The sequence below is a fragment of the Anser brachyrhynchus genome, assembly GCF_964034855.1.
Source record: "Anser brachyrhynchus genome assembly, chromosome: 1".
Taxonomy (NCBI): Eukaryota; Metazoa; Chordata; class Aves; order Anseriformes; family Anatidae; genus Anser; species Anser brachyrhynchus.
In genome coordinates, this window is record NC_137694.1 from 24,355,525 (window position 1) to 24,378,099 (window position 22,575).

General features: G+C 38.3%; 1 protein-coding gene across 14 annotated transcripts in view; it reads left to right on the forward strand.

Annotated features, from left to right (window-relative positions):
- The window catches only part of CADPS2 (calcium dependent secretion activator 2), a 315,444-nt gene that overhangs the window by 65,843 nt on the left and 227,026 nt on the right, over positions 1–22,575 (forward strand). For all 14 annotated transcript variants that reach the window (XM_080575606.1, XM_080575607.1, XM_080575605.1 and 11 more), the window contains one exon: positions 2,253–2,366. In XM_080575606.1, the coding sequence (XP_080431732.1) occupies positions 2,253–2,366 (114 nt within the window). The remainder of the gene's footprint in view (positions 1–2,252; positions 2,367–22,575) is intronic.

Below are 22,575 nucleotides of genomic sequence, written 5' to 3' on the forward strand. Positions count from 1 at the left end.
TTTTAGCTTTGCAGAAGAACTTTATTCCCTACACATTCAGATTTCATACTAGAACATCAGTAATTTAAGAAATGTACAATCGTCCTCAAATGCCATTCAATCCCTAGAATTACTTACTACCTGAAATAATGAATATGAAAGCCGTATATAAATATTTTAAAGGCATTTCAGTTTGCTGAACTATGATGGTTAGAAATGAGAAAGTCAGAATTAAATTTATATTTCATTGCCTTATTCATAATGTTTTTGTTTGATTTGTGGGTAATAGACAAGCAAATCACCTAAAGAATGAAGTCTGCAAGCATGAAAACACATTTCCATAATTGCTTTGGCAGGAAGCCCGCGTGTTCGAGTGGCAGAGCTGTGAATATTCCATAGGATGAAGGAGCTGGGAGCCTAGCAGGGGTGCAGCAGGGGTGCACCGGCTGTGGGAAGGGTCGGTTCTGTCTCGAGTCCCCTACGAGAACAAGTGTGTTTACCTTTGAACGAAAAACTTGAAACGTCTAATGATTTGCGTTTGCTGATGTCTCAGCTTGTCTAGTATCTTCAGAAGATGGGAGAAGAACAAGGGGAGTTGAATGAAAGGAAAGACCTGTCCTGCGTATCTGAGAGTAAAGTTTGGTTGCCATTAAAGCAGTTAACCTTTGCAGTGCAGATTGTGCACAAGGAATGGATATGTCGGGCGGGTGGATAGATGCCTTTTTTGTGTATGTGCAAACATAATACCAGTACTACTCACACTGACTTTTAGCTAGCAGTGGTGCACACTGGCAAGCTGTCAGTGCTGGTGTGCTGTTCTCGAGAGAAACTTGGCTCCAAGTCACAGCAACCTCTGCTGAGGTTTGCTTACCTCAGGGGGAGGCCTTTTCTTGCTTAAGGGTTTCCTGGGGCTTGTTCTGCACTGCTAATTGTTTAGTTAGATGATAGTTCTGTTTGTCATCTTATTTTCAACTAGTTCATTTTTTTTTTTCCAAAAGCATAGTTTTTGTCTTTGTATTGCTTCTAACTGCATTTCACCATTTTTTTTTTCAGAGGAGTTCTGGTATTGTTTAGATGATATCTGTACTATTGTTTTCTGTGAAAATAAAACAGCTTTTGGTTTTGCATTTAATTTAGACACAATTTTCCAGTAAATTGCTATGTTTCATAGAAACCCATAAATTGGAAAACTTTATGCATGACGAAAATTCTCCTTTGATATGAAGGTTGTCCAAGATAGGCACATCATGAGGATAGCAGTAATTTTGTTAATCCTTTAACAGTGTTGTAGTTTAAATGGCTTCAAAGCATTGACACTAGAGACCTGGAGGCCTGAAGTTCCCAAACTTCCTGCAGGTGTTGAAAAGTCCTGTAAGAAACAATGACACTGTCGAGGTAATGCTATTTATTGCAGGTTAGCCAATACAAATCGAACTTTTTGCCCTCTGGAAAAAATATTTTTAACCTCTGGCTATACATTTATTTACTTTTACTAAGCAAAATATGGGAAAGATGAATAAGGTTTTCAGCCAGTTGTGATTGAATTTTTATAATGTGAAATTTAATGTTCAGAAATACTGAAACAAAGGCTTTACATTAATTTTTAAATTCTGGGAAAGCAAAACAACTTTTTAATTATTGCTTGGTTATATTATTTTGTTAGCGGCAGTCCCATTTGGTGTGACATTCTAACTTCTTATGGATTTGATGAGGAGAAATATCTTACAGAATATTTCAAGAGTTATTTTGAAACTTAGAAGAAGGCCTGTGTCAGGATCCCTAGAGAGCTTTCAGATTTTGCTTTTTCCCATAACGTTAAACTCTAATAAAATGTCTTGACTGCAATGTTTAGTCACGTAATATTCTCTGTTAAGGGTCTGTTTTCAAATGCACTCAGCTGGGATATGAAATCCACCGAATGAAACTTGGTGCCTGTTTTGGAGACTCGTGGCTGCTCTTCCCCCAGATTATTTATTTGACCTGGCTCGTGGTGGTGTAACATCAGTGCCCAAAAGTGCATGTATTTCATAATGAGCATGGTTAGTCCATTTTCTTCACAGGGAGCATACTTGTTAGACATACTGATGGTAGTACTTGGATCACTTCAAAATATGGAAGCATCTCCATTGTTTTTCAGTTGGAGCTGGCTGGCTATCGAGCCCCTGACTTTTTCCCACTGTCCACAGCTTCCAAGAGAGTATAACACTGCATATTTTTATTTTGAGGCTGACTCCATTTATAACTGTTTTCCTTCCCTTCTTTGTCTTACATAGCTCAATAAACAACAGCTACAGACACTGAAGGAACGTTTCCAGGCCTTTTTGAATGGAGAGACACAAATCGTAGCAGATGAAGCATTCTGCAATGCTGTGCGAAGTTACTATGAGGTAAGTTGTATGCTTTGTTTTCTGTATTGTTTAAAAAAAGTTCATAGGATCTCTTTTAGTGCATATATAAGAAAAGGAATTTTAAGTTTCAAAAGCTGTGAACTTACACACCTTCTAGAAACATTTTCTTCCTACTCCAGCTTTGCTTCTTTAGAAGTTGAAATCCACCGTCTGGGCACAAGAGATAAACTAAACTGGAAAATATCCACTCAGTTTGAAGAAGGAGAAAAAAAAAAAGACAAAACGAAAAACCCCTGGTGCTAAAAATCTTTCTGGCAGTGTTTGATACAACCAGGCACTGCTATCTTTATCTCCATATGTCTAAGTTACCTCTTTTAATCAGCGCTTCAGTTGTAAGTTACCATCTTGAGAAATGCATCTTCTGATTTCTAGTTACTGTGCAGAATTCTTGGAGAAGAGCTGCCTGTTCCCTTCCCAAAGCAGCAAAGCTTTCAGCACGGTTGGGCCAATTCTCACCTTCTGCTGTGGCTTCCCAGGGATGTCCTGTGACTACCTCCACCAGTGCAGATCTTTAGATGTCTTTTTAATTGCCTAAGGCATAGGTGCTGTTCCAGACTAAGAGGACAGTTCGCTGTCCTCTTTGTTACATCAAGAGCATACGGCTGGAGAATTTATTTCTTGCTGTTAGCAAAAGGTACTGTGAATTCATTTTGTCTAATGCAACTCAAACTTGCTCAATGAATCACAAGGACTGTGTATTAAACCTGTCTTTATTTTGAAGGGCCTTCCACTATATTTCACTCTACCACATCTTTAGGAATGGACAAATGGGCTATCTGTCATACAGAAATATGAAAAATCAGCATGACTTTCTCCAGGTCATGGTCTGATCAGTGGTAATTGCAATGAAGAAAATCTCATAAAAGAACTTGTGGAAAAGATCGGAATGGGTCTGATGGAGTTACAAGTCTATGGGTGAAACATGAGAATATAAATGTTCATGAGGTTCTGTGTAGGGGTGCAAGAATGGTATCGGAGTTCTTAGAAAGTAATCCTTTTTTTCTATATAACTGATGCAGAAGCCAAGGTTGGGAAGGAGGACAGTTTGGAAGATTGTGCATTATAAGGTCTAGCTAGTTAGCTGCCCAGCAGTAGGTTTTGGAGGAGTGGCGTGTTTCAAGATGCTAAACATGTGGGATAATTGAAATATTCATTTTCTTTCATTAAAGAAGCTGTGTAAAGAAGCTTGATATGTTGGAGGAAGTAACCTGTTTTTTGGAAAGGGCGTGTTAGTGAATAAAAATGATTTTAAAATAAATGCTTAAACAGTAACTGTCCAGATATTCTCATTAACAAGAGGCTAAAAGTAAATCTTATTTGGACTCACGAGGAACCAACTTTTTAGTGAAAAGCTGTACTTAATAATCATAGAATCATATAATCATTCAGTTTGGAAAAGACTTCTAAGATCATCTAGTCCAACCTTTAACTTAGTACTGCCAAGTCCACCGCTAAGCCATGCTACTAAGCGCCACATCTAAACATCTTTTAAAGACCTCCAGGGATGGTGACTCAACCACTTCCCTGGGCAGCCTATTCCAATGCCACGCACCCCTTTCAGTAAAGAAAATTCTTCAGATATGTAATCTAAACCTTCCCTGGCACAACTTGACGCCATTTCCCTTCGTCTTATCACTTGCTGCTTGGGAAAAGAGCCCCATCCCCAGCTTGCTACAACCTCCTTTAAGGTAATTGTAAAGTACAGTAAGGTCTCACATGAGCCTCCTCTTCTCCAGACTAAAAAAACCCAGCTCCTTCAGCCACTCCTCATAGGACTTGTTCTCAAGACCCTTCATGAGCATCGTTGCCCTTCTCTGGATGTGTTCCAGCACCTCAATGTCCTTCCTGTAGTGAGGGGCCCAGAACTGAACACAGGACTCAAGGTACGTCCTTACCAGAGCTGAGTACAGAAGGACAATCACTTCCTTAGTCCTGCTGGCCACCCTGTTTCTGATACAAGCCAGGATGCTGTTGGCCTTCTTGGCCAGCTGAGCACACTGCTGGCTCATATTCAGGTCCCTTTCTGCCAGGCAGCTTTCCAGCCACTCATCTCCCAGGCTGTAGCGCTGGTTGGGGTTGTTGTGCCCCAGGTGCAGGACCCGGCACTTGGCCTTGTTGAACTTCATACAGTTGGCCTAGGTTCATTGGTTCAGCCTATCCAGATCCTCCTGCAGAGCCTTCCTACCCTCGAGCAGATCAACACACGCACCTAACTTGGGTGTCACTTGCAAACTTAATGAGGGTGCACTCAATCCCCTCATCCAGATCACTGATAAAGATATTGAAGAGAACTGGCTCTAATACTGAGCCCTGCGGGATGCCACAAGTGACTGGCCTCATAATCTAAGATAGTCCTATAAAAAAAAAAAATCCTAGTAAAATGGAACAGCCAAATTCTTCAGCTGTTTTCAAACATTCACCACTTTTCATTCTCCACACAAATGTTCTAGATAACCTGTTTTAAACAAAGGCTTCCAATGATCTTGGTATTATTATCAAAACTGCTATGACCCCTACACTGGTGGGATCTTGAACCAGTATTAATACACAGTGAGCCATCTGCCAGCCATAAGTAGATGCACTGTAGTCTCTTTTTTAATTCCACAAATTCTATTTTTTCCCAGACATTTGCTTCCAGACTTTCTCAGCAATTTCAATTTCCAGTTGTGCAGGTTGAGCTGGCGTTTCCAAGTCATTTTTGATTCCTTATCAGGTTTGTGGTAGATAGTCACCGGTATGCAATGTTAGATTTAATGAACGTCGCAACAGTGGAATCCAGCTGGCCAGGAGACTTGATTCAAGCTAGTGCTCTTCTTTCTCAGTGCGCTTTAATCAGCTTCTGTACATCTAACCACATATTTTTCTTATTATCACTTGTTTGTCTCTTGTACCTTTTTCATTTGCTTTGTTTTCCATTTGTTGAAAATATTAAGCTCTACCACTTTGTGTGTTCAGCTAATGCTGTACTCTGATGCTTCCTCATCTGTATGTCTTCCACATGTGATCCAGCACATCTCCTGTCTTGTGACGTTTGTTAGTAGCTTGAATTATGGACATCTTGCTTGTTTCTGCCATGCAGCATCTCATCAGCTTCAGTATTAATTTCCTTATACTTTAGTTGCTGAGCTACAGTTCAATTTTATCTGACATGGAAGGAAACAAATACGTGGTCTGCACAGTAATTATTTTACTCTGAAAATGATTAATTTCCCTTTAATCTTATGCAGTAGTCATGGTTTGGGACTTATTACTATATTGCTTGCAAAGCCAGGCTAGTCTCATTACTGTAGGTGGTTTTCTGCACCCAATTCTTTAACTTTGAATATGAAGGAGAAGGTTTGATTTGGGTCTATGACATAAATCCTGTATCACTAGTTCTGGCTGATTCAAGTCATTAAAGCTGTTTATAATTACTGATCCTCAGGATTTTTTCCTCTTTCAGAATATAGAAATAAGTCCCTAGGAGTTAGGAACTTATTGTAGCTCAGTCTTTGATTTATTTTCCAGAAGTATTTGCTGAAAGAGTAGTTTGTTAAATAAATAAATACATACCAATTTCAGTATCAACTTCTGTGTTATAAGAGTCAAGAATGTGTTGAAATCATGCTCAGGAATACTTGGGAAGGTTGACTCTGGCTAGTTTTGCTTTATCTTCCAACGTTGTCTTTTCTAATGTAGTTGTGGCTTTTAAGACTTTCTGTTAATATTCTGGCATTGTTTTCCATTTATTGTGAAATTCAAATAAGAAAACGATTCATAGGAGAAGTTGCATCAACTTTTCTTTAATCCTCCATAAGTGGTTATGTTCCTGTTCTGTGTAATTCTCTCACCCCTTCCCCCAGCCCCATGCCATCTTTTATTGTTTCTCTGAAATTTAGCATGATTGCTTTCCATATATATGTATGTGTGTAATTAAGATATTTTCTCTTCCATCTTCTTTTTTTTTTTTAGAGAAGGTAAAGAAATGTTTAAAATTGTTTCTGTAATCATTCAGAATTAACATCGTCTTTTTTTTCATTTTCTTTTTGTGTGTGTGTGGAAAATTCCATGACAGACATTGAGCCAGATTCTAATCGGCAGAAAATCAGATGTTGGTGATGCTTTTTGGATAAAGAGAGAAATTCAATCATATGGCACTTTATTATGAGTAATTATATTGGACACGCTGCTAAGTGTAAAATTAAGTGAGAGAGGAATTTATGAAATGAAGTATTTCTTTGCATATCTTGCTCCTTTTTTTGTAAGGATAATATATAAAGTAGTAGATATACTTTCATATTCTTGCATGTTCTTTCATAAAGGTTGTAAAATGTTTTTGTGCAGTGCCCTAAGAGGTTTGTTCACCATCTAAGACTTTATTCTAAGTTATATACGTACCTGTCAAACTTTTACAGTATTGATTCTTCAGTCTTGAACGTATGTAGTCTTAGGTATGAGTAATGTAGGCGCAGAGAACTCTAATGAATATTTGAAATAGCGTAAATACTTTTTCAATATTATATGATTGCATGCCCTTAGGTTATCAACTCTCTGCTTAAAGCATTATGCAGCTGCATGAAATTGTATGCACTGATGTTTTTCCTGTTTTCTTGCTTCTTCATTTTAAGTATGTGGTTCCAAGCCATAATTACTGCATGCTGGTTAAATCTGAATGTTAAATGCCGGTTCTGTAGCAGTTAGCACTGAGGATTTTTCAGAATTTAAAATCAGGCCTAGTTTGACTGTACGTATTGGCCTGTGATCATATTTAACTTAATTTCTTTTTAAACTCAGATGTTACAGTCCTTGGCGAATTAAATTGTTGTCTGCTGCAGTCAAGCAGTAGGAAAGAACTGAGGTGTGGCCATTAGCTGGAGATCAATGAATCAGGAGATGGGTGTGCAAACCTAGCTAAGGGTCTGTAATCCCTGCAGGAAGCTTGGGAGGATTAAAGGAAAAAAAAAAAAAAAAAAAGAAGGGTGGTCTGAAAGTAGAAAACTACCAAAATCACCAAGAAAGAGCAGAGGTCCCAGGTCTAGAGCTTTCTAAGTGATAAGAGAAGGGAAGTCCCTTCCCTTCCCTTCGAGTTTTTAAGATTTGCAGAGAAAGAGAATGAAAGAAAATTATATATAAATAATCCCATCTGAATCTACCAGTGTAGATACACCTGTGATAACATCACTACCTCTTTATTTTGACGAAACTATGTGGACGCTTAGAGGAATCATGAAAATGCTTTTCTTCCTTTAACACGAGTGGTTGTTTGGCCCATAATGGAAGCCTGTGGTAATGTGACAAAAACATTGAATATTCTTTGCATTTATCCTTAGAAAAGGATGAATCATGTTTGTTAGAGCTTTTTTGTTTGTTTGTATTTGTTATGAAGGCATTCAGGTGTTGAGATTGGAAAAAAAAAATGAGGATTTTTGTAAAGGCAGGAGTGAAGCAGTGATGCCATTTCTGCCTATAATTATGGAAAAAAATGTTCTGAATGTTCTTGTATGTATGTCAAAGAAGTGAAGGGCAAAAGTATTTCAGCGATGAAACTGCAGAAACGAAGTAGCTTCCTGAACTAAGTAGTGTTTTGGCTGCTTTTATGGCTTAATATCATCTATTTTAGGTACACAGTTTTCATTCCAGGCAACAAATGGCATAGTTGGTCCTGATGAATATTTCAGGGATGAAGATGACCCTAAAGGAACTGAAAAGCAGTCATTAGAATCAAAACACAGCACACACAAAATAAATAGCAATTAAATGTTAGAACGTTCTGTTTTGATGCTAGCAAGGCAAAATAATGGAATCAGGAGATTAAACATTTATTTAAATACATTAGGATGAAAATTGTAGAAGCGAACTCGATTTTTCATGGCATAAATTCACTGATTTCTGCTTTCATTTGTTTTTCTTGAAAGCCATAATTAGCATGTATATTTAGATATATTGAAAGGCATGGGCTTTTTGCTTTCTTTAGATCCTCTTCAAAACCTGAATATTAGAGCAATGTGGGAGCTATTGGTACTGCCTCATTTGCAGGAAGCAGTTTCCACAGTATCTCTTCTGATGTTAACTTCAGCATGATCTGGTGTTTTGCCTTGTGAGGGAGCCTTTCAACAACAAATACAGTTAGCAGCACTTACGTGGTTTCTTTCCAGTTGTTTTAAAACTTTGACAAACTTCAGCTCAGAGTAACCTTGGCGTGAGGGCTGTTATTTCAGAGGGGCTGTTATAGGGCAGTTCTCTGAAAAGCTTTTTAGGCCACCTCCAAGAGGTTTATGGAGGTTGTCTGTTCCATTGAAGAAGCTCCAGTGCCTTTGGTGTTTTGGATCAGCAGCCACAACTGGGTGTGTAATGGAGATGGCTTCAGTGTTAGGAGTCTAATTATGTTCCTTAGAGAATTAAGGGGAGAGAAGACACAACAAATTAAAACATGCTTTATTTACGTGATCTAGACCATTTCGGTGCTCAGGAGAGAGTCGGATTGCAGGCTCTGTGGTGCACTGCCTTCACTTTAGAGGCTGTTGTTGTGTTGCTCGTGTGTGGAAAGTGTCAGTGATGAAATCCTTGCTTCATGAACAGCTACACCTAACTATATTCTCTATCTTTTCAAGGGCTGAGTGTCCCATTTTCATTTCCGCTTGCGTGGCGTCAGAGTAGCAAAGGATGTGCACCTGCACAGAGTGCAATTGCTGGCTGTTAAAGCAGTGTCTGTTCAGTCTCTTTGGACACTGATATTGGTGGATGATCATCGGTAATTTGACTGAGGATGTTGTACAGTTTTCATATTAGCATTACAAATGTAATTAAAGCAGATCTGTATTTCAAACTTCTAAATGAGGTAGTTGAGGGAGGGAGTTCTGTGCATTAATTGTGCCTATCTCAGCTTTGCAAGTGGGTTGTGCGGATAGGAGGAGAGCAAGAAATGGCTCATTGAATTTAAATGAAAAAAAATTACAGTAATGGCATCCTTATTGTTTATTTTTGACCGCTGTTGTTCCAGGCAAATAAGGAATACCTTGTAGACCCGACACTGTGCTGCAGAAGTAATTAGTGTTAGGTGGTGAGGTATGTCTCTACTGTAGTGAGCAGCTTGTGACATTATTTATTTGTTTAACAGGTATACAGAATTTGCCTAATAATCTAAACAAACCAATTAGAAAACCAAGAATGGCTCAAACTGTTACACAACAGTAAATTTGGTCTCCACTGCTTGATTATTTTTCTCCTAATCCCAGGGCTGTTTTGCTGTGTCTCAAAGGAAAACAAAACTTATCTGGACTTCAGTTTTGCAGAGTTAACAGGACGTTACTTGGACTATACACATTTTTGTTGATGCTGTTTTCTGAACTGAAAACAAAAGTTTTTTCAACTAGTCTGATACCTAATAAGACAGGTGACAATATAACATCAGCACTGCAGAAATCTTGAAGGAGATGCTCAAATATTATTCTTTTTTTTTTTTTTTTAATTTGTAAATCATTATTTGGACGGATTTTTATTTCTTTCACTAGATGATCAAACAATGACAACTCCTGATCTTTTTAACTTAACCCTCCCTCCGTCTTTTCAGTGATATTTAAAAATTAAACCAGGTCTCAGCACAGTGCTGACCTTAAGGCCCTTTGGAAGGGGAAAGACTACTGCAAAATATTTCAATAAGAGATTACACTAATGCCAATGAACTTTCTTTTGCCTTCATAATTGTCATGTCTGTTGCATGCTCCAGTCAGCAGTATCTCAGGGACTCTCCAAAATAATGGAGAGCAATCGGACACTTTTCTCTTTTCAGCAGTCAAACAAGTGTTCAGCTCATCTCTGACTTGCTTCCTTTCTCCATGACCAGAGGGAAGCATGTAGGTTAATGTTAGTAGCATCTGTTCAAAGTGTCTGAAAACAAGATGAGTGAAAATTTCCACAAGATACCTACAGATTCTGTTTCAGCCAAAGTGATTCCAACCAGCGTCTGTCTCTCTTCCCACTATGTAGGTACTGGAATTTTCTTGCATCATTTCTGCAGGTTTCAAGTTTCGATGAGAGATCTACTGTAGAAAGTTGCCATATTTTTCTAAATATCCATTACACTGAATAACAAGCAGCTAGTAGCTGAAGTATTAATTCACCTTAAAAAAAAAAAAACAAAAAAAAAAAAACTACCCATGAGTAAACAAATAATAAAGGAGAAAACCTCCTCTTTTCCTGTATCATCATATTGAATTTTCAGGACTCATATTTACTTGGGGTATTTCATTTATTCCTAGATCTCTAGATGATGGGGGAAAATAACTGACATTTGCATATTTTGATTGAGCTTGTCTGTTACCATTTTATTTTGTGATAGAAAGCTTTACCTTAGAGATGTGTGACTTGTCAAAATCTCTTAAACTTTGAAGTAATGTCTTGGAAAAGTGGCATTTTGTTCTTAATACCGAATTGATAATCTCTGAGTAAGCCAATCTAGAGGGAACGTGGCAAAAAGGGATAAAAAAGGTCAGGGAATGCATGGCTGAAATCTACAAGTCGATAAATGAGAAGTGAGGTTTTAAATTGGCACTTATCTCTCTCAACTGCATTTCATTTCTGTTCTATTACTAATTACAAAGGAAGACAGCAAATGCTTACATCCCAGGAATTGTGAAAGCAGGATGCAGATGATGATGTAAATATTTTCTTAGTGATTATTTTCAGGCTTTGATTCATCTACATTTCCCACTATAGGATATTGCTGAAAAGCCAAATTAGAAAATTTAGAGATTCTTGTCAAGCTTTTGATTTAGTGAAGTAAGCTTTGTAGTGCCATAGAGGTGGCTTTTTCTATTTTATGTTGCCTCAAAGAGATTTTACTCCTCAGAGAGCAAGAAGGAGGTTTCTGCAAAGCTCAATCCAGGCATAATGTTGTTATCCACGTAAGATACTCACTTACCAAGAAACAACATTATCTTAAATGGAGCACATGAGGAGAAATAGATTACCAAGTCTGTTCCAGTTAGTAAATACCTGTGTAGGGCACTGCTAGTGAACTGCAGCTACCTCATTAAGGAAACTCATCTTTTTTCCACTTGGCCCTGCCATCAAACCATTTCCTCTGGTTTCCTAGTTTAGTTTTTCTTATTAACTTGAGCTCATTGCTTTGCTTGCTGTTTTTCCTTTGTCTTAAGTGAATCTATCTTGTGCCTACTTAGCAAAGTAAGAACGCAGACCAAATTACATATTCTTAATCTGTAGTAAATAATTGATATTGACCCTTTATTATGGTCCCTGTTTGGACCTTTCACTTTTCCTATTTCCATATGAGGCTTCCACACATGGCCCCAAATCCTGGTGGGTTTCTGATACTTTGTACCACTTTGTTTACTTGTTTAATATGTTAAATTTCTCACACCCAGGGAGGTGATGGTCCTTACTGATGCTAGTGATTGACAGGAACTTATTAAGGCTGATGTAAGGAAACGAGGATTCACAAGTGACCGTGCCATGATATAAAATACGGAACCACACGGCCACGGGCCACGGAACCACATCTGCAAGGCGTTTGGTGCAGGTATCTTAGGGCAGCTCTACGCAGAGCTACCCTGTTTTAACACCTCACTTAGCTTCTGCAGAGCATGCTCATGTCTGCCTGCTTGCCAGCACGTTGTCATGGAGGTGTGCTCCAGCCTTCAGAGCCAAGTCCTGCACAGCTAGCGCAGTGCCAGTGGCTGGCTGGAAGCATGTGGTGAGATAATAAAGGCAGTGCTGCTGCCTTCTTTTTTTCCTCTCTGAAATGAAAGAAAGTGAAAAGATGGATTGCACACTTCTGCATCTATATTTATGGATTCATATGGTCTTAAGCATACATATGATCTCTCCATGTCCTTTTTCTGTTCCATCATCTTTTCAGCAATGATGGCAAAACAAATGTTCAGATGCTGACCTGTGGCATGCAAATAGGCCAGCATTTCCCAGCTAGAAAGTTGCAGCTGGATACTTGGAACTTGTGAGCGTTACGTAAATTTCAGTGATTTCCCTCAGTTTGGAATGTGCCAGTTCTCACAGCCCAGGCACAGGAAAATAAATAATCTCTATGGGATGAAACTATGATGTTTTTGTTACATTTCAGTTTTCTGTTCTTGTTGTACTTTTCCAAAAATTAGGAAAGGCTCTCCTGTAAGAGCAGCAAGTATCCTTTATTTGTATGTGTTATCTCTCCAGTTTCACTGTGATAAACACACACAGTGAATAATGTGTTATTCTGCTCACTGTATGCAGATATTAATGTAGCAGATCCTTCCAAGTCTAAGAATAAGTACTTTAATTGGAGATCAGATTTTATTTTCAATAAAATGCTACATTTTCTCAGACCTTTCTTCCTGACACTCTTAAAATTAACCAGAAATACATGCTTGTCTCCCTGTTTTGAATCCATTCACTTGTAAGTCTTCTATGATCTTTCTTTGAATATAAGCATTAGAAGGAGCACACTTTTTTGTTTTGTCAGTTTATATATGTAATTACATTTTGCTTGTTTGGTCTTTTAGCAGTTCCTTTCCTTGGTTTATGTCCAGGCAGTCCTGAATGCTGTGATAGAAATATGTGGACAAATTGCAGGAGTCTGTCCTAATACTGACCTCTCCGTTTTGTTGGTTGTCCCTGAATGCAATTCAGTTTTTATTGCTTTCAGAATTATTTCCTCTATAAGTAGCTAAATTAAATGCAAGCAGAATGTAACAAAGCAAAGTTAATTGTCTAGCTCTGTACTGTTTGTTCTTGCACTGCCGTAATCAGCAGTGACACGTGCAGTGCGAGCGGTATTGAAATGTCTGCGTTGAACCCTTTTGGCCTTACTCTGTCATACGACCTCTCCTCACCTCCTTCCAAAGCTGTACTTCAGCAGTTTCTTATTTAAGATAAACACGCAAATTAGAAAATATCCTGTATCTTCTTACCATTGATTAAGAAGCAATTTTGTAACTTTAAAATCTAACCTTTTTCTAAAGGAAAGCAAGTTACCTTTTTACTTGGCTTTTGAACTCTGGGTAGCTCAGCAAAAAACAGCAGAAAACTGAACAAGTCACACAGCCAGGTCTTCTGCAAAACTATTTAAAAAAAATTCAATGAAAAATTGTAGATTTGCCAAACTTAATAACATTCAGGCAGCAATATTGTGTCAGACCAAGGTCCAAGGAATTCAGTATCCATTTTCAGATATTATCAAATAAAAGGGGGTGTCTGATGAAAAATCCCTAAACAAGGGAGGCCCATGTGATAATTTCCCTTCTTTCTATCACTGGTAACAGTGTAAGGTGATTGAACAGTTTTTCAATTTTATCTTTCAGCAAGGGGAAGAGCTTGTTATTACTGTGTTCATACTCTGTGCAGGCAGTCTTCTGCAGCCTGAAAATAAGACTTGCATCTATTGCTAAAATGTTTGCCTATCTCGGTTCTTCAGTTTCTTTGAAGTTTGTTTTTGGGACTAGGAAGGATATGGGTGAAGTTTTAGAAGCCCCATAATCCAAGCGAAGCCCCATAATCTAAGCTCCAGAGTAAACTAATTTCTTTGTACTTACTGTAGTGGAGCTGTTCTTAGTTGCAATTCATCCATTCCTTCTGTGCTTATGTTGGGAGGGAACGATGGACCTACAGAAGTGATCTTAGAATACAAACTGTTTTTTCTTCTGGATGGTGGCATCCTGTCCTAACAAGTATATAAATGTTTGACTGCGTAAAGACCAAGTAGAGTGGTCCTTGGGACCCAATAACTGACATAATCTGTGTAGCTGGAAAAAAAATTTCTTTTGAATTACAGGTTCTGATCTGAGGCTTGCAGTAGTAATTGGTGATTGAACCCTGTTGCCTTATTCCAACTCTCAGCCTTCTGACCATGCTTCAGACATGCAACAAGTACAACTGCGAAAATAAAGCAAAGGAACAAAAGGAAGTAATGATGCTTTCCATTTAGCTCCCTCTGTTTCTCTGCATGCTTGGATTTGATGGGTCTTCTGTGTCTTGGTCCTGGCAGGGGACTCAGACAGGAATAAGAGTGAGCGTGTGTCTTGAAGTGTGCTAGGAACTCATAGCTCCACCACAGCGGTGCAGCTTGCCGTGGTGCTTTTAGCTCTGTTTTCTTCTTGGACTACTGAGCCCATCCATAAAAGCTTACTGGGAAGTAACGTAAAGCTTTCATCTTGCAGCATGAAAGAGATCTATCATTTTTCTATCCAAATAGTACTGCTTCAGAGTCAATCTCTGTTGCCGATCAACTGGTGAAGGAGGAAGAGGTAAAGCATGACTTTCCCCCCTGCTTGGGCTCTTCTTTGAGCATCTGTGAGTCACTTTTTAATTGAATTTTTCCTTCATTCCAGAGAAAGGTCAAACAGAGTAGACTGGATCCCTGCTTGCCTGTTTTTTTCTACATTTCCATGAACATAAAACTGAAATGAAAGATTAACTTCAGATAAGTATCTGTACCTAATCAGAAATATTATACTCCTTTGTCACTCTGGGTGTAACATGAAGCATTAACTACACCAGCAGCTCTACACCTTCTTCATATTATTGTTGAACTTACTCTGTAACTCAGCTGAAACTGTGATCCTTTTTTTTTTTAAACATGAGAGGGCTACACTATTAAATCTTTGTCTGAAGGATTTTCAAATGCAGGGCTTCATGGCTAAAACTACACCTTTTTCATTTGCTAACACCATGTTCTGTTGGTATGTGACACCTCAGATGAGGTACAAGAAAGCTCATTGTTTGCTTATGCCATCTGAGCAAATACCAAAATCTGCACTGCAGCTGCAGATCCCTTCCCTTTTCCCTCAGCCATCTCCTTGGCGCAGTACCACTGCTGGGAACCACTTCTTACCTGAATCTAAAAGACTCTTCCAGCTCCAGAAGAGCTCCTGACACTACCATCATACTGATCTGAGCTGACCCTAGTGCTGAATTTCAAAGCTAAGATTGAAAGGAAAGAGAGCCAAGACCACACCAAGCGAAGATCCCAAAGAGAAGATGAATAGGAGGTCCATATTAATTTAGAAGGTGGGTCATCATCATTACCTGAGTAGAGCATGTATCACTGTTAGAGGAGAGGCCCAGGATACCTCTGAAACGAGAGCTGAGGTCACCCTATGGTCTGCTTGACAAGTCCTGCTGTCTTCTGGAAGGATGCTTTGTTTCTGGCATTATGCAAGGATAGCTCTTATATTTTGAGGATGAATCCAGAACAACCATGTGGCTTTTTTTTCCTCGGTAATATTACAGTGAAAGGGGTCTGAGAGCTGCAGGCAGGCTGCTATCCTTCTGACATGCCAGCCTGATAATCATGACCCAACAAGTGTGCAGCTTACATCTGACTGCCTTCTGTGAGTCTGGGAAGAAGCAGCTGAATTGTCTGTCAGCATTACCAGACAGACTGATGGTGCCTGGGTCAGACTTCTGTACTCAAGAAATGGCAGCAAGAGATGAAAAACTTGTGTAAGAGTTGTCATAACTGTTTTAAGGCAGCCTGTTGAAAAAAGATAAGACCTTGTTGAATAGGAGTCAGAGAAATTTCCAAACAGTTGAGGTGAAGATATTTTAACTCTTTCTCATGGTGAAATGCAGCTACTTTTGGTTCTGCTATTAACTTTGAGAAATACAAATTATGTGAATCACTCAGAATCAGATTGATCACTGTTGGTGTTTTCAAGCTCAGAATTGTTTTATGGCTCTTGATCTGAAGATACATCGCTTCATTCAGTCCTTTCTCCTGACTTCTAAAATATGAGGACTCATGTGAGCTGTAGGCTTCACAATAATTCTCTCTTTAAACCAGATCCCCTCTATTGGAAGGGAAGGTATGTCTGTCTGTCCGCAACTGAAGACGGTTGCAAAGGGCTGTTTCCAAAACAAGTTCATATCCAACAGAGTTGAATAAATGGTCCTGAAGATCTGAAAAATTAAGTAATTAACATGTGTTAGAGGGACTAGAGTAATTTCAGGTGTCAAGGAGTAAGACACTTCTTTTATAAAAAGTACACAAGCCCTGTCTTTGTGTTCTGAGTTTAGGAGCCCAGAGCTGATCCTTTTAAAAAGTAATAATGATAAAAGTAATAAAAGTAATTAACACTGCCAGGGGAGTCTGGAAGCAGGAGCTTTCATAGGCTGAATGTTGTGTTCAGTGTAAGCACTAATAAAAAAAAAAAAAATCTTATTACTGTTAGTTTAGAGGGAAAAAAACATTTTAAATTAAATTTCTGAAAATGTACTGAAGTTAACAATAAGGAAAATATTACTTATAAAGCAATCTGCATATTTAATTTTTGGAGATAGTCTTAATTTGCCTACTAGCCTAAATTAGCATAGATGTTAATGTTAAGATGATGCAGTTAAACTGTCAGAAAAGGTTATGGATAAACAGCAATGTGGGCAAGTTAACAGCTTTCAGTAAAGACAACTTCACCTTTCCACACAACAGGCTATGACAAAGGAGTCGATGATTTTTAAAAAAAAAAGTCTACTTTTCCTGTCAAAATAATGTTATAGCCAGCGTGCTGACAGCCTCTGAGATGGAATTTAATTTGTTATCTTCAATACCAAAAGCATGACTCTTGATACTTTTAGTAAAAAAGCTTTTTCTTTTTTTTTGTTTTTCAGTCATCTTATTCTCTGCATAGAGCAGATACCAGAGTTCTTGTCTACCTGCCATGTGTTCAAATGCCATTGCCTTGAGGAAATGCTCAAGACTTCATTGTACAGCATTCTTTTGTTTAGATACCAATATATCAATAGAATCACAGGATCAATAGGATAATATTAATATAATTTTGAACTAATGGACTTTTTTAGCTCAGTCTTTGTTTTTTTCTTTAAAATGTATTTATATATTCACCTTTAAAACATAATTTTAAAAACACAAATCAGTGTTCTTGCAACAGGTGTAATTCCGGTTGAATAGAGTGGGAGAGAGAAGCCTACTACATTTCAGAGATTTCGAATAAGTGTAAAGCATACCTAAACTACTGTTTGTTGTTTTACTTACTTTATTATTGCAGTAACTAAGCATTATTGTGAAACAAGGTAAAGTGGATCCTGAATATATAGAAACTTTAAAATAGATGTCTGAAAAAACCACAGTGACACTTCTGAAGATAACTTTGATAAAACATTTGTGGAGCACTTGAGGCAATTCACACATAGCAGTGTGACCCAAAGTGATGCAGCTGTAACCTGCCTGCTGGACCATGGTCAGGTAGATGTCCTCAGCACAGCCCAGTGGTGAAATAAAATGCACTCATGTAGAACAGCTACAAGAAAGGCTGTCTAAATTTGAAATTCAGCACACGTGTAGGTAACTAATACAACTCCACACAGGGACTCATTTCGTTATAGCCTACAGAAATTTATTTATTCTGGATTATGGTCATACATTAAGCTGCATTTTGGAGAAACTCCTGAGATTCTTAGTGGTTTCATCTGGATTCATAAGGCTATTTAAATTAGAAATCACCCTCAGTTAGTTAGAAGATATGTGCCAAGTTTCGATATGTCCTGAGAGTGTTGCCCAGAAACCTGCCTTTTCCCTTGCATGGGACTTGGCTTGAAATTTTGGGGATTCTTGAATAATGACCAGATATGGTGTTTTAAAAACCAGGACTTAAAACGGGGTTTACAGTGGTCCTCTGTTCAGTGGGAGGGGAATCAAATTCCCCAAATTAGAATTTCTCTGGGGGTTTTATGTGCAGTTTTTTCCAATTCTAGCATAAAGTTGGTGTTTTACACAAACTGCTGTCTTTCCTGCTATGAGGAAAAAGATTGATAACTCAAATGCATACTGCACGACAGAGGGCTAATGAACTTCAGTGGGAGGAAGCAAGGCACTTGAAAGCAGTGTACAATTCTGAAGAAGTCACTATAAGCGAGATGAACGTTTGTTTCTTCAAATTTGTGTAAGTGGTTAAGAGCTCACCAGGAAGAAGCTCTGGCCAGGGCAGTGCTGGAATTATCATCCTGTTTAACAGCAGGGTAAGTAGGGATAGGGATTGAAGGAAATGAAAGGATGTATCTGGTCTCAAGGAAAAGTTGTAAAAAGAAGAAGAAAAAACAAACAAACAAAAAAAAACCAACCCAGTCAACCCTGCAAATCCACCTCAAGCACCCCAAAACAAAAAAAGTAGTAATTATGTTAAAAATAGCTCTAAATGTGCATTGTGGCTATGCATATATATATATATTTATATTTTTTTTTTTTATGAGAGCAATAATGGAAGCAGCAATCTGAATTACAGCAGAAATGAGCTTCACAGTTCAGAGAAGGCATCTCATGCAGGCCACTGATTTAAGTTAGAGAGTGGAGTAAGTTTCTTCCTAATTTCAGTTTCAAGGAGGAAAAACGTTATCATGGAAAAACTATATTTAGGTGGTTTTGATTGGAGATCTCATGTAGCTGTTAGTAAAATACCATCGGCTCTTTTAAGGCTGCTTGATGAAGTGCTCTTTCATATAGGGTAGACTTCTAAAGTGAAGGAACTCTTCTGGGTCATGTAAAAATAGTATTTAAAGAGTAGCATTTCCATAGCAGCGTTCTGAAGCTAGTCCTGCCTGTTCAGCTGGCTCTGTGCCTTGTGCTGGAAGCTTTTCAGGATGTTCTTGAGGAATATGTTGCAAGGAGGAGGAGGCTTGTTAAGAATTAGCAAAACTTGTAGCAGACAGAGGGTTGTATGAAAAAGGCAGGCTTCACCTAAGCCAAAAAAGGACTAGGTAGCTGGTACGTACAATTAGAAAAAGATTGTACTGGTATTTCAAAATTAAATCACAGGAGAAAGCAAACACTGTGCAATAATATATTGTTTGTAAATGAAATTGTAATATGGCATCTTAGAAAAAGGAGTAGGGGAAAAAATGTGAAAATCAAGTATTAAATAATAAAGAGCAATCTAAACAAGCCTCGGTTAAGCTGAACTTGTAAAGCTGGAAAGATTTTCCAGTAGTTCAGCCATGAAATCAAAGAGTGTAGTTGCGCAAATGCTCCCTGTAGGTCATGGAAGGGGACGGGCACCTTCAGGAAGATGCAGTATATTTTCAGATGGCAGAAACCAAACCGTGGTCTGTAGAGACCAAGTGATAACTCAACAGAGGCAAGATTGCTCAAGAGAGGAAACAAGACCATCATTATTCTGTATGACTTCAGTTGCTGTCTGCTGTTCCAGTTGCTCTGCTTCTAGAAGGGATATAGCAGAACTAGAAGAGCCATAATGAAGGTCATCATATGTCTATGTCTATATATTTTATATTTAAATATCTAAAACTGTTTGCCAATGATAAGGGCTCTTAGCAAGGCTGCTGGATTTAATGTAACTGCTCTTGTAGTTCCTGAAGTGCATCAGAAGTGCCAACTTCCTGAAGTTGAAGGTGGCAAGAGTTACTGGTTGGGAGGGAGAAAATGGATGTTGAAAACTGGGAGCTGTTTAACAAAAGTTGACTACCCACAGACCATGATTGCAGATCTGGTGGGTGAAAGCAATTGTATTAAGGAGGAAGGAGGGGCTGCAATTAAACTGCCCGTGTGAGTAAACCTGCAGGAAATGGTAAGAGTCGGTATGACTGAGAGTATATGAAATGCAGGAGATTGAAAAGAGAAGTATCCATTGAAAGGAAACAAACAAACAAAACACACAAAAAAATCACAAACAACAACACAACCATAGCTACCAAGGCAAAGATGCATGTTTTCTGCCTTTGATTTAGCACTATTTATAGTTCATACAACTCATAACAACAAAAGTGCCGTAAGTTGAAAAGCCAAAAGTGTTCCTCAGCGTCTTCAGTAACTACTACCTATAATTACTATTAAGCCAATTTTAATCTAGCAAAAAGACATACAACTTTAAGACGTATTTTTATTTGTAACACATGAAAAATAAAAGGATTATCAGAATATTAGTGTGACAGTAATTAACTCTCTGGCTCTTTGGGCAGACCGTTGTAAAAACTAGTTGACTGGAGCCTTTAAGGTCAGAATAGACTGGTACATCCATGATTTATTAGGTGTGTATAAGCTAGGTTTCCCATTAATCAGACTGACCACATGGTAACGGAGAAGATTCCTTGCCTAGAAAGTCAGATATTTGTTTTCTGAGGATGAAACAAGATTGTGTCAAGCTTGCAAGCAGTTTTTGACTATAGGAACTGTAATAATAATAGCTCCTCCAAAGCTATTTTTCTGTCTGCTCTGTGGACATTTTGTCTTTAAGGCTTTTCTGTAGCAATTTGTTCATGATCTTGTTTATGTATTCTAGGTGAATTGATCACTAGTTAAAATACATTAACATGCCTTGGAGCAGGGATGAGAATTAGACCGCTCAATCCTCAATGGATGTTTTAATGTTGCTAAATTGGAGAGCCAACTTTCCTTTTCTTGGCTATAATAGGAAGATGGAAAAGATTCCTTAACTGAGATTTCATTCTCCTAAGCCCCATCACCTCACATCATGGCTAAAGGGGCTTCTCATCTGTGTCTGGGAGAAATGGTTTGACCATACCTCTCCAGGAGAGCATTCAGAGATTACTGTCAGACATGTTACGTCCTCCACTGTGGTGCTTGGTACTTTAGCTCTGAAGAGGAGTAGGATTTTAGATGTGATCCCTTTGCTTCATGTTTAAACATCTGTGCACAGTGTAATGTTATGCCAGACCTCCCCATACGCTGACGTAGAATATGGAGTCATTTAGGTTGGGGCTTTCCACCGTATGATAAATTCCCACCCTCAGGTCACCAGCGTCCTTTGGAAGTCTGTCCCTGAGTTCCCCCATGTAGTTCTCATGTTGTTGCCACAGCTATTTAAATAATTGACAATTTAAATAAACGGATGGAGTGAAATGAGATTTTTGTGTGTATATCTAAGTGCTTTAAAAGACAGCAGTTTAGGGCTTCATTTAAGGTGAACCTAGTGAAAACTGGCTTTGGAAGGATTTCTCTCCTGTGATCTGTGCCTGCTGCACAGCTGTGCAGTGAGCCACATTCATCTGAGAACTGACTCATGGGCAGAGAGAGGGAGCAGGTTGGTTTGGCATGTTAGCTGGTTTTGTATTATTTTGCTCGTTTTCAGCCATATCTTTGCCTTGCTTTATATGGCTGCTTCTTATAAATAAGATCATCAGCAGATCTGAGTCATCTGAAAGACTTTCTGAGGTATGGGGGCACTTGGCACTGGCTGCCTTTTGCTGGCTGTTGGTCCCAGATTGCCTTAAACTGTTCTGCTTGACTGCTTCTCATTACTAATATTTTAATAATATTTTGCAAGGCAAATTGAATGAGAATATTAATGGCCTTGTTAGATGTTGTCTTATTTATGTGTGTACACGAACAGCCTCTGTCACCTATTTCAGACTTAATCACTGGAAGAACTCTAAGTTAACAGCATTTTGGAAACTAATTGGACAACAGCTAAATCAGCTTGATAATTGTCTTCCCTGCCTCTTCATAATTTTCCCATGTTTTGTAACTTATAACTCTTACAATTTTGTTCACCCAGAGATTTTTTTTTTTTTAATGTAACTCCTCGTATTTTTACTTTCAGGTAGGGATGACCATAACTGTTCTTATATGTATTTAGCAGACTTGAAAGAGCTTTGAAAGAGTATTATACACTCCATGTACTAGGTAGCTCATGATTTTACATACAGCCATGAAATGAAGTGAACTCAATTAAACACCTGTAGGAATAAAAAAATGAAAAGTCAGGGTAGAAGGGGAGACACAAGCTCTGTATACTCACAGTTCATATCTATAGTATATTTCTTTCCTACTCCTGTTTGCACAGATTAGAAAATGTTACTTCTTTTCTGGAAAGCATTCAGAGTTCTCAACTAGACAAAATGAAAAACAAACAAACAAAAAACCACTCTGAATTACTGTCCCCTGATCCTAATTGAAATACCAGACAATGTCATCTAAAAAGATGAGAAAGTCAATAACTCAGTTCTGTTGGGTTTAAGATTAATCACATTGATTTCTTCTCTACTGCTGTGTTGGAACGAGGAATTCATATTGCTCATGTAGCATTTAGACTAAAGTCTGCTTAGTGCAATGAATTATTTTGAAGCTCTTCAGCCCTTCAGTTGTTTCTCCTCTGAATAATGCAGCATTATGGAAGCCTGGCCTCAGGTTCACACTAAGACATATAAAAATAAAAACAAATAAACAAACAAACCCATTAGATGATGCATAGTGAACAAAAGCATGAAATCTAGA